Source organism: Dendrobium catenatum, unplaced genomic scaffold (assembly GCF_001605985.2).
Source record: "Dendrobium catenatum unplaced genomic scaffold, ASM160598v2 fragScaff_scaffold_72, whole genome shotgun sequence".
In the NCBI taxonomy this organism is placed as follows: domain Eukaryota; kingdom Viridiplantae; phylum Streptophyta; class Magnoliopsida; order Asparagales; family Orchidaceae; genus Dendrobium; species Dendrobium catenatum.
This window is the reverse complement of record NW_021318534.1, coordinates 417,384-433,283: the sequence shown is the minus strand read 5'-3', so window position 1 is coordinate 433,283 and position 15,900 is coordinate 417,384. Positions and strand designations below refer to the sequence as shown.

Below are 15,900 nucleotides of genomic sequence, written 5' to 3'. Positions count from 1 at the left end.
GGGTGATGCTTTAGTAGTACAAGTTGTTACTAATAATGCAAGTGCATATAAAGCTGCAGGGAGAATGCTAATGGAGAAGAGACCTCACCTTTACTGGACTCCTTGTGCTGCACATTGCATTGATTTAATGCTTGAGAGGTTGGGACAGTTGCCTCAGCATAAATCAGCCTTATTGAAGACCAAATTCGTTAGTAAGTTCATATACAATCATTCTTGGGTACTCAATTTGATGAGAAAATTCACTGACAAGGAAATTATTAGACTTGCTATTACGAGATTTGTTACTGCATATTTAATATTGCAGAGATTCAAGGAGTTAAGGCAACCTTTGGAAGCTATGTTTGCTTCTGAAGAATGGGATAAAAGTTCATGGGCAAAAAAAACAAGAAGAAAAATAGGTAAAAAAAAAATTATGAAAGATGATTCATTTTGGCGCAGTACAAATTATGCTTTGAAGACAACAACACCATTAGTTAAGGTGCTTAGAATGGTTGATGGTGAGAGGGCCTCGGCTATGGGATTTATTTATGAAGCAATGAATAGGGCTAAAGAAGATATTGCAAAAGATTTGAGAGGTCAAGAAAGTGCCTACGAAGAAATATGAGATATTATAGATGAAAAGTGTGATCGCCAATTACACCAACACTTACATGCTGCTGCATACTATTTAAACCCTCAATTTTATTATGATAAAGACTTTCATGTTGATAAAGAGGTAAAAACTGGTTTGTATGCATGTATGAACAGACTCATTTCTGAAGAAAACAACCTCAAAGTGAATGATCAACTTGAGGAATTTCATCTGTAGAAGGGAATGTTTGGATTTAGAGCAGCACAAGCATGCTACAAAACACGATCTCCTAGTATGTTTGTAATTTGTATATTTATAATTTTAATTTTAATATTTATGTTCAAGTCTTATACTTCAATCAATATTCATAAAACATTTTTCATTTTCATGTAGAACGTTGGTGGAGTCAGTTTGGAGATGTTCCTGAATTGAAAGCTTTTGCCGTTAAAGTTCTTAGCCTAACATGTTCGGCTTCTGCATGCGAGCGTATGGATGCTAGTATTAATAGATTGGTGACTATGAGAAAGATTTGTATGATAAGGAAAAATGTAAGGAATTTTCAGCTAAAGATCTTGCATCTTTGTTTGCGGGCTCAATGGTTTCTTCAATGGATTTAGTGAGGGGGTTTGATTCGATTGATTGAGCTTGCATGGATTGAGATGCTTTTTTTCTTGAGTAAACTTTTAATGGTTGAGTAGAAAGTGCATCTGGTATAAGCTTGATTTGTGTAGGAGCTGCTAATTTTGGAGTGGACTTTATTTTTGGTCGAGGGGTTAAGAAAAGACAATTCAGAAAGAATTCAAAAGATATTTCTTTGTTGGGGTAAATTGTAGCAATGTTGAAATCATCTTTGTTGAAAGTGACGCTAGCAGAGATGCATCTTTCTAGTGGATGGAGGGTAACATTTGTACCCTTTTTAAGTAGGAAAGAAACCAATTAAGACACATTGAATTGCTCTTGGATCAAAATATTCTCTATTTTGAGGATGTGTATAGCAATGCAGCACTTCCAGATGCTTTAGGACAAGGTTGTTTGAGGTGTTAAGTGAGGATAGAATTTTGTTAGGGCTTGCGTAAGTACTCTTGAATCCAATGACCATTATAAGTAATTGATTTATGATGTGAGTTACCTTTAAAACAATTAACCCCAATATTAATTTGAAATAAGTTTTTTTAAAAGATCTCTTGTGGTAATAATTATGTGGTTGTTATTTCATTCAACCACCCTACTTACTAATTTGTGTGGACGGAAGATGGCTTACTTATTATGTCTTTTTCTTGATAGTATGAGGAGAGATACTTGTAATTTCAACATCGAATTGATTTTTGATCATGTTAAAAAGGTAAGAAAAATGGTACTTCAATCACTTCTAGCTTTTATTAGGAAGATCCATGACACACTTATCTAATCATGAATAAATGACAAACCAGTGAGCCTAGAAAACTTAGGTATAAAGGATGCTCCCTGAATTATCAATACAAATTAGGGAAAAAAAATAACTTTGAGTTTTTGTGTTATTTGTGTTATTGAAAAACTGATTCATTATGTTGTGTTATTTGATAAACATCTTAATGAAATTCTTTATTATTAATATTTTTGTACAATAAAGGAAACATGTTTTTTGAGATTAACAAAAGAAGGGTGATCAAGGCATAGGAATTGGAGCTATATCCTTTTTTATTTGATTGAAAGGTTTCGTTAAGGAAAGATAATATAAAAAGTAGCGTGAAGCTTCTTTGATCCTTAGATTCATCGAGATGATAGATATTATCTATTTCTTTAATAAGCCACTAAAACTTCTCGTGCCCAGTTCCTGAAATACATAATGTGATGGGTAGAATACAACACAACGTGTTTTAATTTGTAGTCTTTTTGATAAGAAACAAGTTAGTGCATACTTTTGGTATATTAAGTACATTTTGTTCATACTTTTGGTATATTAAGTACTTTTTCTAATGCGAGAGATTTGTCTATAAGAATGTCTCATTGGCTAGCAATTGTTGTCAATGATCTATCAATATAGTTATTTTATTGTTTCTAATCCAGAGTATATAAACTAAATTTATGTGAAGAATTGGTCATATGGTGTGTGGCACCTAAATTAATAATTCAAGAGGTGGAATCGGGTATCTTTGGGATTTTCAAAGTATGAGAAGATGGGATAATATATTTATTTTAGTAATCTTATCTAGTGATACAAATAAGATTTTCAACTTTTCTACTTCTTCTTTGTGGGACTGAATGGTTGATTCTTTGGTATTACCTTCTTTCACATGTGTTATATATGCGTCTTTGTTTCTTTATGTCCTTTTTGTGTTGTCCAGTTTTTACATGGTGATTTTTCATGAAGCTTCCAACATCGTTCTTTTATATGTTATCCCGTTTTGCCATGTATATGCTTCATATAGAATCTCTATTGACCTTTTTTTTTATTGGATGTGTCTGATTGTACTTTTTGGGAGGAAGAGAGTTTTGAATTAAGATATTTGATATCAGCAACCTTTGTCATTGAGGCCAAACCTTCCATGGGGTTATTGGTAATCATAATTGCTCCCTCTGATCAAATGATAGCAATGACTTCATTTAGGAAAGGTAAATTCACATTTCCGAGAGATTGTAAATTCAACATTTAATCTAAAATAAAATCATACAAATTTTTTTGCAACAAACCTTTTGAGAGAGATGTTTTTGTTTATTCATTTGGCATTTTGGCTGTATTGATGATGATCAATCTTTTGCCGAAAGATATATAATAGATTGTAGTATTTTTTTAGTGGATCAGTCTCTTTGCTTTATGGCATTGAAATCTTGGTTTTGATCTCTTAGATTTGAGACATATTATTTTATCTAATTTTCCCTTTGGTAAATGAAGGAACATATAGGTGATCATGGAGTTCCATAATTAGCATATCACCATAGGCTCATGCTTATCCCAAGTATTGAATGTGGGGTTGCTTTGCTAAGGAATAGTGCCAAGTAAATAGTCTATTTTTTTTTTAGCCTAATTTTTCTTCATCCTTCAAGAAGGTATGTATCAATTGTGATCACTTAGAGTAATTCTTTTCATTCAAACGAAATGTTCAATGAAGGTTTTATAATTCTCTTGTTGGATTTAAGTTGTCATTCTTAGTTCCAAATGAAGGTTCCTAATTTTTCTTCATTCTTTTCATTCTTAGGAAAGAAAACTCTGATAGTATTTGGTTCTAAGGAGAATAGAAGGCTGTAGTGAAGGCTATAGACGAGCAAGTTATGTGGAAGAAAGATAACAGCAACAATGAATGCTTGCAAGTTCTAGATAATGTAGCAATAAAGGCTTTAGCTTATGAAAATACTAAAAGAAAAAGCACAAGGTAATGATATTAAGACAAGAATTGCAGATAATTAGTTAAGTTTTCATTCCATCATTTATGTTGAATTAATGTCAGTCTAACAGAACCTAAAATTGGAGTATACACAATTTAGAGGCTAACAAACAGCTATTGGATTAATTATAATTAGGATAACCCTCATATTGGTGGGGTGTCAGCAATGATCCCATGGATCAATCAGGTGGAAGAACAAATAAGGTAAGAAATAGAGAGAGAGCTGGCGACAAGGTGAGAGACACAAAAGTAGGAAGCCTTTGCCTATGCTTCAGTATGCTAGGCAGAAAGTCCTGTGTGTGTGAGGCGAAAATCCTGTGTAGTTATTGAAGAGACAGAATGTAGGGTTTCCTCACAAACCACGTGGAAAATATGCCCTTGTGGAAGAAGCTAGTTCTACTTGTGTCTTGTCATTGTGTATGCCATGCTATATTTCTGTAAATTAGTTCTTTGCCTTCCCATCTTTTAGTTAATAGTCTAAAAACACTAATGTTCGTGCATCACTCTCGTTAAAGTAATTTGCCCTTGAAATATGTGGTGATTAAATGTAGTTTGAAAGACAGCAATCGTTTATATCCACATCTATTTCTTCTCCACTTGAGCTACTTTTGAAGTGTTTTTACCCCCACATAATTGCTACATCTGAGGGGTGAGTTGTTGAATGTCTCTACATAATTCTAAGCTAACCACTTTCATCTTCATCCAAATCATCTTTTCTCTCTGAGTCTCCCAATGATTGTTTCTGTAAGTTTTGTTTGTTTGTTTGTGCGTCCTTGTTTGGACAAACTCACGGAACTATTCAGCTTCAACAAACTCTGGCAGAACACTTTTTGGTTGAACCTTGTCGCATTTTCTTCATCATCTTCTCCCTCTGTGTGGTTGAAATGCTATCGCCACTCTTCCTTTACTTCAGAAATGATGCTGCAGTTTCAAGCCTATCCCACCTGTAAAGGGTTCACCACTCTTGCCAAAGAAGATCATTGTTTTTGTCTTTTGTTGAAGCCGTTAAAATCTTGATGTGGGTTATTAAAGGAGATGGGCTCGAGCTCCCCAATTTTTGGAGCATCCAACTCAAAGGAATGATGAAAGGGGTGGAAGATGCAAATTCGACCACCTTTGGAAGACCAGAAGAGACATTGATGGTGATATGTGTGGGCACTAGATCTAAGGAGAAGAGAGGGCTATCTGACAGAAATTAATTTATCCAGATAAGATTGCTCCTTTATCGTGACTGAGTAGTGCGTGACATGTGGAAATAGTTTTGTTTTGGAGGGCTTTCACCAATCACCCTTACAATGAGATATGATCATGTAAAACTTAGTGGTAAAAATCTAACATTTATTTTATGCACCCAATTTGTTGTTTCAATTATTTAAATCTTATTTTTAGTTTCTATTTTAGTTTATATATATATATATATATATATAGAGAGAGAGAGAGAGAGAGAGAGAGAGAGAGAGAGAGAGAGAGAGAGAGAGAGTTTCTTAGTTTGCTATTTGAACAATTGTTAACTTTTTCAATGTATATGGAGGAATGTGTGCGAGAGCAATTTTTTTTTTTTTGACTGTTGAGTCAATTAAGTCAAACAAACAGGTACATCACATGCACAAATTTTGAACCAAGTACGTTTTAGTTGATAGTCAAGACTCCAACCAACAAATCAATGTGAGCTGCGTTACGAGAGTAAATTATAACGTGTCACTTTCAGTTACAGTAGTTTTCACTTCTGGTTACTTTCCCAAGGGGACACCCTACAACAACAACAACAATATCAAGCCTTTATCCCACTATGTGGGGTCGGCTACATGAATCTTTTTTTCTCCATTGTGTTCTATTAAAAGTCAAATTCTCGTTTAAATCTAATAAAAAAAGGTCGTTCCTAATATTTTCTAATCAAGTCTTTTTAGGTCTGTCTCTACCTTTCTTAAAATAAATCAAATCTAATATCTCAACTCTCCTAACCGGGTCATCGAAAGGCCGTCATTTTATGTGACCAAACCATCTAAGGCGACTATCTCTAAAGAATGATAGGGCCATGCTTAGTTGGGGACACAACTTGGCTAGTTTACCAGCGGATCTGTTTCACTCAGGCAAACCACTCCGTGGAGGTACTAGAGTTGCCAGGCCATAATAAGAAATTCTTCACATCCACAATTTATATGCCAGGGGCTTATGAATTTTTGTCCTTGGTCTGATAACTAATAATCTCTATGCTCCGTGATTCTACTGTGCACTTGTCCATTTTTGCTATGCTCATTCAAGCATTAGCTTTCTCAATGCTCACATTATCTTTTTGAGGGATATACACTTGGATTGGTTTCATAGTTGTGTTGTCAATGTTAGTATAACTCTAAAGAGCTTGTTCCTATCTCCATGGATTAAATCCTCTCAACAAATTCAAATAAAATGAACTGTGCGATGAGGTGCTGCAGCTGTGTTGTTATCATCTTCACTTGTTGCCTACGATCGATCTAATTATGATAATCTGTTTCTAACTGCAGATGGCCGGCGCGGCGGAGACAGACAATCCACTGGTTACAGACAAAGTCAAGGTTTTTAACATATTTCTTCACTTTCTCTCTATCTTTAACCAGAAAACCGAACATCTCCAAGATTTTCTCATTTATAATGTGATCCAAATGTAGATTACAGTCACAAGCGATATCGTGACGAAGAGAGGACCAACGATTATGATTCGAGGAACTCCGATACTAATTCCAGACTGGTAATTAGGTTTCCAGTTTGATCGCTTGTAATGCTCGGCTTTTTGCTTCCCTAGGAATAACAGTTGCAGCATTCTTTTACAGGCGAAGAACCCTCGCTTTCGAGAAAGCGGCGACTCTGATGATGAAGACGACGATGGTCAGAAACGTCGCCGTTGAAATTTACCTGTAAGAGCCTTTACAGGCCGCCGGCGGGGCCATTACTTGTTGGGATAATAGCCGAGTAGGTTGACGAGTGCCCTTTGTTGTTAGATATGTAATTTTCCTTTTACTTTCAATGCCTCGTTAGTAATATTATCTTCAGCACTTAAAAAATTTAAAAAAAAAAGTTTTTTTTTTTTTCATGCTATTGGAGCATCTAAAATTGATTTCTTTTGAGAAATTTATATATGTATTTGTGAGTCATAATGATAGTTTTATTTATTTTTTATTATAAATGGGTGAAGAATTGCCTGTAATCATGTTATATAAATTTTATTTGTAGGATATGTAATGTAAAAATAGAAAGATTAAGATGAATGAATGATGAAATAAAATAATAATTATGACTAAAATTTATTTAAAATAAATAAAGTGAAAAATATATTTAGATGATTTTTTTTATGCGTTAATATAAAAAAATGTTACAAAAGTCCTTAAAAAGGAACAATTAGCTCACTAAATGCTCAAAGAGTTACAATCAAAAGCAAAAAAAAACCTAATGAGCCAAAAGTTCCCATCTAAGATACAAGTATAACAAAATAGCAAAAAAAAAAAAAAAAAAAAAAAAAAAAAAAAAAAAAAAAAAAAAAAAAAAAAAAAAAAAAGCTGCACCAGCTACAGCAAGCCTTCAACCAAAAACCATGCCTCAAATTTCATGCTCTTAGCCTGCAAAAGGATTCAAATTTGTACTTCTACCTAACATCAATCTTTACACTTGCAAACAAAATCAAAACCTGGATAGGCAACAAGCAGCATCAACAAAAACAAGCCAATAATCAGGACATCTAAAATAAAATCCCCCATAATTAAATATGGAAACCCAATAATACTAATAGTCCAGACTACCACCACCCTAGCACCCAGCCCCCAACAGCCAACACCCAAAGAACTAGACCTCTAACAGCAGCAAATCCAAACAGAGAAACACTCCACAGCAACACCCAACCAAATCAAAGCACCACACAATCCAAACAGCCGCAGCAAAAAAACCCCCCACACCAAAACAAAAACAAAAACCAACAACACAAAACCAAGAGCCTAGCAAACCCTTCCACACCCAGCACCCAAAACACTCCACCTTAAACACCCAACACAGTAAAGACTCCCCAAAAACAAAAACAAACCACCAAAAAATCAACCAGCAGCCAAGAACTGAGCACCAAAGGGGTTCCATAAGAAATTACAGCCAATCAGTACAAACTATTTTCTCAAATAAGGTAAACCACACTTATCCAATCTGATCAAACTTCTTAATAAAACCGTAATATTTGAATAATCAAAACAAATTAAGGAAATTAACTCAGCTCCCATGCGAGCCAAGCAATCTGTGCAAGCATTACCTTCTCTCCAAATATGAGAAATAGAATAATCCATCTGAGAAAGCATACTTTTAATATCCCTTAAGATATAAAAAATTTCAGCATTACCAATATTTTCTGGATTAAGAAAATTGATCACTAATAATGTATCCACTTCAATCCACACCCTTAAAATACCTTGAGATAAAGCAATTGTAAGAGCATGATACAAAGCCATAAGCTCAGCATAAAGAACACTACAATTTGAAAGAGGACAAGCAAAGCAGATCAACAAGTTACCACAGCATTCCTTGAAATACCACCACAACCCCATTTACCAGCAGCCACAGAGCCATCAATGTTAATTTTAATAACCCTCTCTTTAGGTTTTCTCCAATTCACAAAATTAAAGCAAACCTCCTCCTTTTTCTCCACACAATTATAACCAAGCTTTTTAATGACAAACTTAAAGCCACGGAAATGACCTTTATTAAACAAATCAGCTTTGTAAAGGCTATTAATTTTTCACTAGTTCTAGCAATAATCCTCTTATGATTCATAGCAAGATTCCTATACTTAGCATCATTCTTATCCATCCAAATGAACCAAATAATAGTAACAGCCATCACAATTTTAATATGACCCCTAGTACAATTATGAAATAGGGCAGTTAGAAAATGATTAAAAGAAAGATGCCCAGAAAAGTAGTGAGTATTAAAAAAATTATCATACCAAATCCAAACCTTAGCTGCAATAGCACCCTTGATAAAAAGGTGATTAATACTTTAAATGTGAAAGCAACACAAACACGTCGAAGGAAGATTAAAACCCTTTCTCCAAAGAATAGTATCAACATGAATGAACTTTTTATTAATTCTCCAAACAAGAACATAATAAGAAGTAGGAATGTTATTACTCCAAATCCTACATAAGCAACATAAATATCACATTTCTCCCTAATAGAATTCCAGATGTTTTTAAAGATGAAAGAACCATTAAATGAAACCTTGAAAAAAATCTGATCATCACAAGTATTATTAAAACTAATCTCTTTAATCTTATTACCAATCTCCACAGGGACTAAATCCATAATAGCATTCATATTCCAACCTTTCTCATTAAAAAAACTTCATAACTTTATCAGAAGAAATAGAGGAAGTAAAAAGAAGATTATCAAGAGAATCGTACCATTCATCTATCTTGCCAAAAGAAAGAGTTGCCAGAGTTTAAACCCCAACTAATAAGAGGTTCCACTCTATGTTTAATAGCACACATTCTTTTCCAAATAGCAGAATCACCATACTTATAAAAGCAACAAGAAGGATGCTTATATTTGCAATACTTGGAATTCATGAATCTGGCCCACAAACTCTTATTATTTCTAAAATTCCACCACATTTTACACGAAGAAGCTGTAATAGAGTCAGCAATAGTTTTACACCCCAAACCACCCTCATTCAATGGTCCACATAATTTATGCCATGTAGACCAATGCATTCTATGAATGTTAGTATGAGAACCCAAAAAAAATTTGTTAAGAATTCTCTCCAATCTCATAACAGTAGCAATATTAGGCTTCATGACTTGAAATAAATGAAAAGTCATAAAATTTAAAGTACTCTTAGTGATAGTCAACCTACCACCATAAGAAAGAAAATGATATTCCCATAGTGAAATTTTACCTTGAATCTTATTCATAATCTCATGAAACAAATGAGATTTCTTAAGCCCTTTAAAAATAGGAGCCCCCAAGTACTTAAACAGCAAGTTTTAATGATCAAAATTTGTGTAAGCAATAATTCTATTGATATTAGATCTAGAAATCCGTTTAGAAGCATAAAAGGCACATATATTTAGATGATTTGAATAAGTATTTTAGAGGGCAGAAGATTTACTAATTATGAATATATAAAATTATTCTGGATGAATTAGTATGGAAAAATGAAATATTAAGTATAAATAGATAAAAATTTGTAAAACAAAGCTTGTGTATATTAAAAAAATTCGTAATGCTGATCACATATAAGTAGAATAAGAATGATCGGTTATGATTAGGGTGTAGAATAGAGTAAATGTATTGATTTTAGAAAGCTTAGTGTTTAGATGGATGATAAGCAAATTTAAAGTAAAGTTAATGAATTCTATTTTATTTTAGTTTGTTTTTGAGGTAATTTGTTCTCGCTCAGTTTTGAGATAGAATCATTTGTATTGCTCTAAAGCATACTTGACCAACATTGATAGCCATTGCACAACCAAGCTGTTGCAAGTCGTCATCTGCCACTGTCTGTAGTCGCTCACCGTCGTTCACTATCGTTGATCATCATTGGCCAATGATTACTTCGAGCACAATTATTTTATATTTTACATTGCATTCATTTTACTTTAAATTAAATAAAAAAGAAGTAAAGTCGTACATTTTTTTATACTCATTCAAACAATTATAAATTATTCTTTTTTAGATTGTATTTCTTTTTCAGGCAATCAACAACGACAAACTAAACGATGAAGAAGCAAATGCTAAATGCTAATTTGTTTTTTATGCTTTTTTTTTGCACAAATAAAAACAATGGTCTTATTATTTATTAAAACAAGCAAAAAAAAAAATCTCTTTCTTTGTCTTTCATAAGGTGGGCAGTATATGTATGTATGTATGAATTATTATTAAAAATTATCAAATGTACTTAAAAATTTAATAATTTCTTAAAAAATATTGATGCATTTAAAGATTTAATAGTCATCAATTCAACTCTTATTAGACTAACTAATAAATTAATCAAATAAAAAAAAATTCAAGTATTCACATAAAAAATTCAAATAATAAAAACTCAAGTTCTGTCATCTTAGTCTTATGCACACCCTTATCTAACAAATAACAAAGATTTTATTTTGGTGGATTTTCAAATACTATAAAACATTTATCTATTTAGATGTCTAATATGAAAAGCATATTTATTCATGTAACATTTTATTGTATTTTAATGTATAAATTAAATCAAAATATAAGATATTTCATTAAAAAAAATTAATATTAATAATAATTTAATATGATTTAAATATTTATATATCATATAAATAAATATAAATATTTTAGTTTTAAATATGTAAACAGATAATAATTTTGTGGTCATGCTGAAAATTTCTTATTTTGTTAACATGCAAAACATTTAAAAAATAATTCATTTTCAAACGATGTGAGAGGTGCAGAGATGGGTGCTTCAATTTGGGTGCAAATACAATTTCTACCTATGAAAATCCAGCCACAAACACGTGACACGTTGCTCATCTTCCACAGCCACAAATGCCACGCGGCAGGATCTTAATCTATTATAATAATCTTGATAAAATCTCCTCGAAATCTTGACATCTTAAGAGAACCAATGACCTTCTGCCTACGTGGCTTCCTCCTCATCCACTTACCCACCTTCTTCCCTCTATTAAATCCCACCCCCTTCTCAGGCAATCCATCAAACACTTGAGCTACATAAATTCCCAAAACGCAGCTTTTGAGCCTCAAAGTTCTGCTCTCCAATGGCGACTTCTGCTATTCAAGCCTCAGCCTTCGCCGGCCAAACTGCTCTCAAACAGCCTAATGAGCTCCTTCGGAAGGTTGGCTCCGTCGGCAATGGCGGCCGCATCACCATGCGCCGCACTGTTAAGAGTGTTCCCCAGAGCATCTGGTATGCTTGTTCTACAGTTTTTAAATTAAATTTCTTCGTTTGGAGAATTATTATAGCCGCTTCTATGATAGGTACGGCCCAGATAGACCCAAGTACTTGGGCCCATTCTCTGAGCAAACGCCCTCTTATCTGACCGGAGAGTTCCCCGGCGACTATGGCTGGGACACCGCCGGACTCTCCGCCGATCCAGAAACTTTCGCCAAGAACCGGGAGCTGGAGGTGATCCACAGTAGATGGGCCATGCTCGGCGCGCTGGGCTGCGTCTTCCCCGAGCTCCTCGCTAGAAACGGGGTGAAGTTCGGAGAGGCCGTTTGGTTCAAGGCCGGGGCCCAAATCTTCTCAGAGGGAGGCCTGGATTACCTCGGCAACCCAAACCTGATCCACGCCCAAAGCATTCTCGCCATCTGGGCCTCACAAGTCATTCTCATGGGCTTTGTTGAGGGATATCGTGTTGGAGGCGGCCCGCTTGGCGAAGGCCTCGATAAGATTTATCCTGGCGGGGCCTTTGACCCATTGGGCCTTGCCGATGACCCAGAGGCCTTTGCGGAGCTCAAAGTGAAGGAACTGAAGAACGGGCGTCTGGCTATGTTTTCCATGTTCGGGTTTTTCGTTCAGGCTATTGTGACAGGTAAAGGACCCATTGAGAACCTGTATGACCACCTGGCTGACCCAGCTGCCAATAATGCTTGGGCTTATGCCACCAACTTTGTGCCTGGGAAATGAGTGTAGTTCTTTAATTTGTTCTGATGTTTCAGCTTTGATATGATGGAATGAGAACAATTCCTTCTTTCTATGTTCTTTTAAGGATCATTATTAGTATAAGTTAATGGTTGGGTTAATTTCAATGGTAAGAAATGTGATGGTTTAAGTTTAGGCTTTGTTTGGGGGCAAATTATTGCGTCCGGTGTCCGGATTCGTCTGGACATCAATCCAGACGCGCCACATCAGCAAAATACACAGGGTCCTTATGTATTTAAGTGATGTGGCGCATCCTGATTGATTGTCCGGATGTCAGGTGTCCGGATGCAATAATTCGTCTTGTTTGGGACAGCTTTCTTCCTGTTTTCTAAATTAATTTTTTAGTATAAAATTTTTTAATTTAAGTAATTTGTATTAGAAAATTATTTTAAAAAACAGTAAAGAGAGTCTTCCCAAATGAAGCCTTGGTCTTATATCTAATAAATAAATAAAAAACTATTGAAAGAGTTAAGCTATGTAATTGACTCTTATGAATAGGCTTAATCTTGTAATTATATGCATTGCAAATACCTATCATTATGGCAAGATTGAAAAATATTGAAGTCAATTTTATTGTTCATTTTTGCAATTGGTAATAATTTTAAATGTCTTTTACAACATTTTTATGTAGGCTCAACATTTCTACTATCGCTTTATAAAACTTTATAGTTTATTAATTTGGTACATCTTCAATTTGAAATTATTTGTGGAAATCACATATTCAAAAAACTTTTATCATATCTATGACATTAGTATATGATCTTATTTAATGTTAAGCCACTTTGAGAGAATGAAGAAATTAATAAACTCCTTTACACCACTAATAAAATCATTTGACATATGACTAACAATATCTAAAAGAGATATATCAATGCATGATCATTAGTCATATCTTATAAGTCGTCGGCCACTTTTTACTACGATTGCCTCAAAGCAAATGTAAAAAATGATTTTAGCAAATATCTATTTTAAAATATTTTTTTAATATACATATTTCATTTATGAAAGCTTGCATAACTCACAAAAAATTTATTTGCCAAACTAATAATCATTGCATTCAAATGCAAACTAATTCACTTACAAGCGTGTGATATTTATACAACTACCAAGAATTCATTAATCATTTATTATTATTATTATTTTGTATATTAATTTATATATAAACATTTATAGTCAGTTTACTACAATATCCTACTGGGAAAGATAAGCACTAATCCCAGGGAAATCCAATAATTTCTTATAGAGCCGTCACTCCGAGGACCCGTTGGTCCGACTAACCAATATCCAATAGGGTTAAATATCGACATTTACAAGCAGCAAACACACAAATTTGTATTATATACATATTGTACTTCAATAATGATGTTTAACAAATATTATAACATAATTAAACACAGTTATATGTATTAAAAAATTTATGATTTTCATAAACAATAATAACTCAGAGCAATGTGGATAAAGTATGTGAACTATTTAGAAAATTGTGCAATAATAAAAAATGACAACACTAACTATTAAATCACGTCAAAATACTAACATGCAATGCTGTGAATGCATTATCACATCTTATTATACACATTATTCACATACAATGAGTAGCAAGGGTTAGACGTCTAAGAAAGAAAGATACGCTTATCCCTTACTCAGTAAAGAGTCACCTATCAGATGTAGACCATAAGGAGCCCCACTTTTTAAGCATGTGCTGATGTTCTCAATCCAACATGTGGTGATCCAAAAGAAAATCTTAATTCATAGGAATTTAAATCAATTATATATTTAAGGCATTGCACATTAAAATATCAAATAATTACAACATTCAATAAAACATATGTTTGAAATTAATAATTCTACCATCTCCCTTTCCATTGTGAATGAGTTATTTAATAACTTCTATATCAAATATCAATGACCATGACCTTATGAAATCCTTAATACCCTTTTTAAGATTCTTTATGACCAGCACCTTAAATTGATTTAACTATATAATTTATTTGCATATAATCTCTTATATCTCATATATTCTTTGGAGACCAAATAATAACTCTTGTGAGGAACATACTCAAGAGTTGATCAAGATGATTAAGTTTTTAAATATAAAATAATAAGATGCTAAATAAAATTTATCTTATTCTAAAGTAAAAACAAAAAACAGGGAAATTCAAATCTTACACTCATATAACGAAGAAGAGGAAGAAGGAAAACTTTCATGGGAGATCCATGTGGTTTCCTCTTCAACCATTAATTAGCTCTCAGTCTTCCTTGCAAGCTATCAAATAATAACATCTTTCAAGCTTCTAACCTTAGAAGAAAGAAGATGATGGCGGTGTAAGAAATAAAAAGAAGAGAAGATAGGTTGTTTAACTTTCTGCCTCCATTGACTTCCTCTTCATTAACCTTGCTAACGCCATGATAACAAAACCACTGAACCTTGAAGCAGCCAACCAAGACCACTTCTTTCTTTTGTTGGAATGTGCATGCCATGGTTGCTGTCATCGACTATCTCCTCGAGTTCCAGTTTGTAAGCTATGTCACGAACCCCTCCTTGCATTTCTCGCCACATCCCTCTTCTCTAGTTCACCCATGCCCTAAGCCCCACTTCCAATTTAAAAGGCATGGAATTGCCTGATAGGGCGCAATATGAAGCGAGCCGAGTTGGTTGAACCAGTTCGGTTCAAACTCCCCTCTTTGGGTTATTTACACAAACAATCTTAATTTTTTTTTTGCATTTTTATAGTCAAATTGAGCGTCTTGAGGAGTCAAGTTTTCTGATTGTAAATAGAGTGGCTTGATAAGTCGAATCCAACAAGCCTAAGATCAGTTGACTCTAAGATTATTAAGACACTTAAATACTAAATGAATGGTATATGATCCAAGATTTAATATGAGCAGCTTGATGCAGTGTTATAGAATTTTGGGCGAAGTTTTCAAAATGTCACTCCCTAAATATTTTAAATAGACAACCTTTATCCACATAAAGGGGGCTTGGACTTCAATTTAGAGAGAAAATAAAGATTAGAAGAACTCTTGGAGCCTACTTAATGATTCAAGCTGATGATCAGCGTTATCCACCACCATTGCTTAACAATAGGCATATGTCTACTAGCACTTCAATGTCATCATTTGACTGTCATTATTCAATTGTTATCGTTTGGCTACTATTGCCTGACCATCACAATCCATTCAACATTATCTGATCGCCATCATTTGTTTATTCTTACCTGACTATCATCATCCAACCATTATCATTTGATCATTCTCGCTTGACTAACACCATCCAATATATGCATTTTCAGTGCTATCTCACATTCACAAAAAAAATAAAATTTTATA

The 15,900-nt window shown here is 33.8% G+C and overlaps 2 protein-coding genes across 2 annotated transcripts in view; both read left to right on the top strand.

Moving 5' to 3' along the window:
• LOC110104676 (nuclear cap-binding protein subunit 2) overlaps positions 1-7,003 on the top strand; it is a 38,942-nt gene extending 31,939 nt beyond the window's left edge. The window contains exons 6-8 of the mRNA XM_020833893.2: positions 6,435-6,485; positions 6,579-6,658; positions 6,741-7,003. Coding sequence (XP_020689552.1) covers positions 6,435-6,485; positions 6,579-6,658; positions 6,741-6,815 — 206 coding nt within the window. The 3' untranslated portion in view covers positions 6,816-7,003. The remainder of the gene's footprint in view (positions 1-6,434; positions 6,486-6,578; positions 6,659-6,740) is intronic.
• Positions 7,004-11,606: 4,603 nt separating this feature from the next.
• Positions 11,607-12,671, top strand: LOC110104670 (chlorophyll a-b binding protein 5, chloroplastic). The gene is made up of 2 exons (XM_020833877.1): positions 11,607-11,832; positions 11,904-12,671. The coding sequence occupies exons 1-2, from the start codon at positions 11,684-11,686 to the stop codon at positions 12,553-12,555; spliced, it is 801 nt and encodes a 266-aa protein (XP_020689536.1). The 5' UTR covers positions 11,607-11,683; the 3' UTR covers positions 12,556-12,671.
• The last annotated feature ends 3,229 nt before the right edge of the window (positions 12,672-15,900 follow it).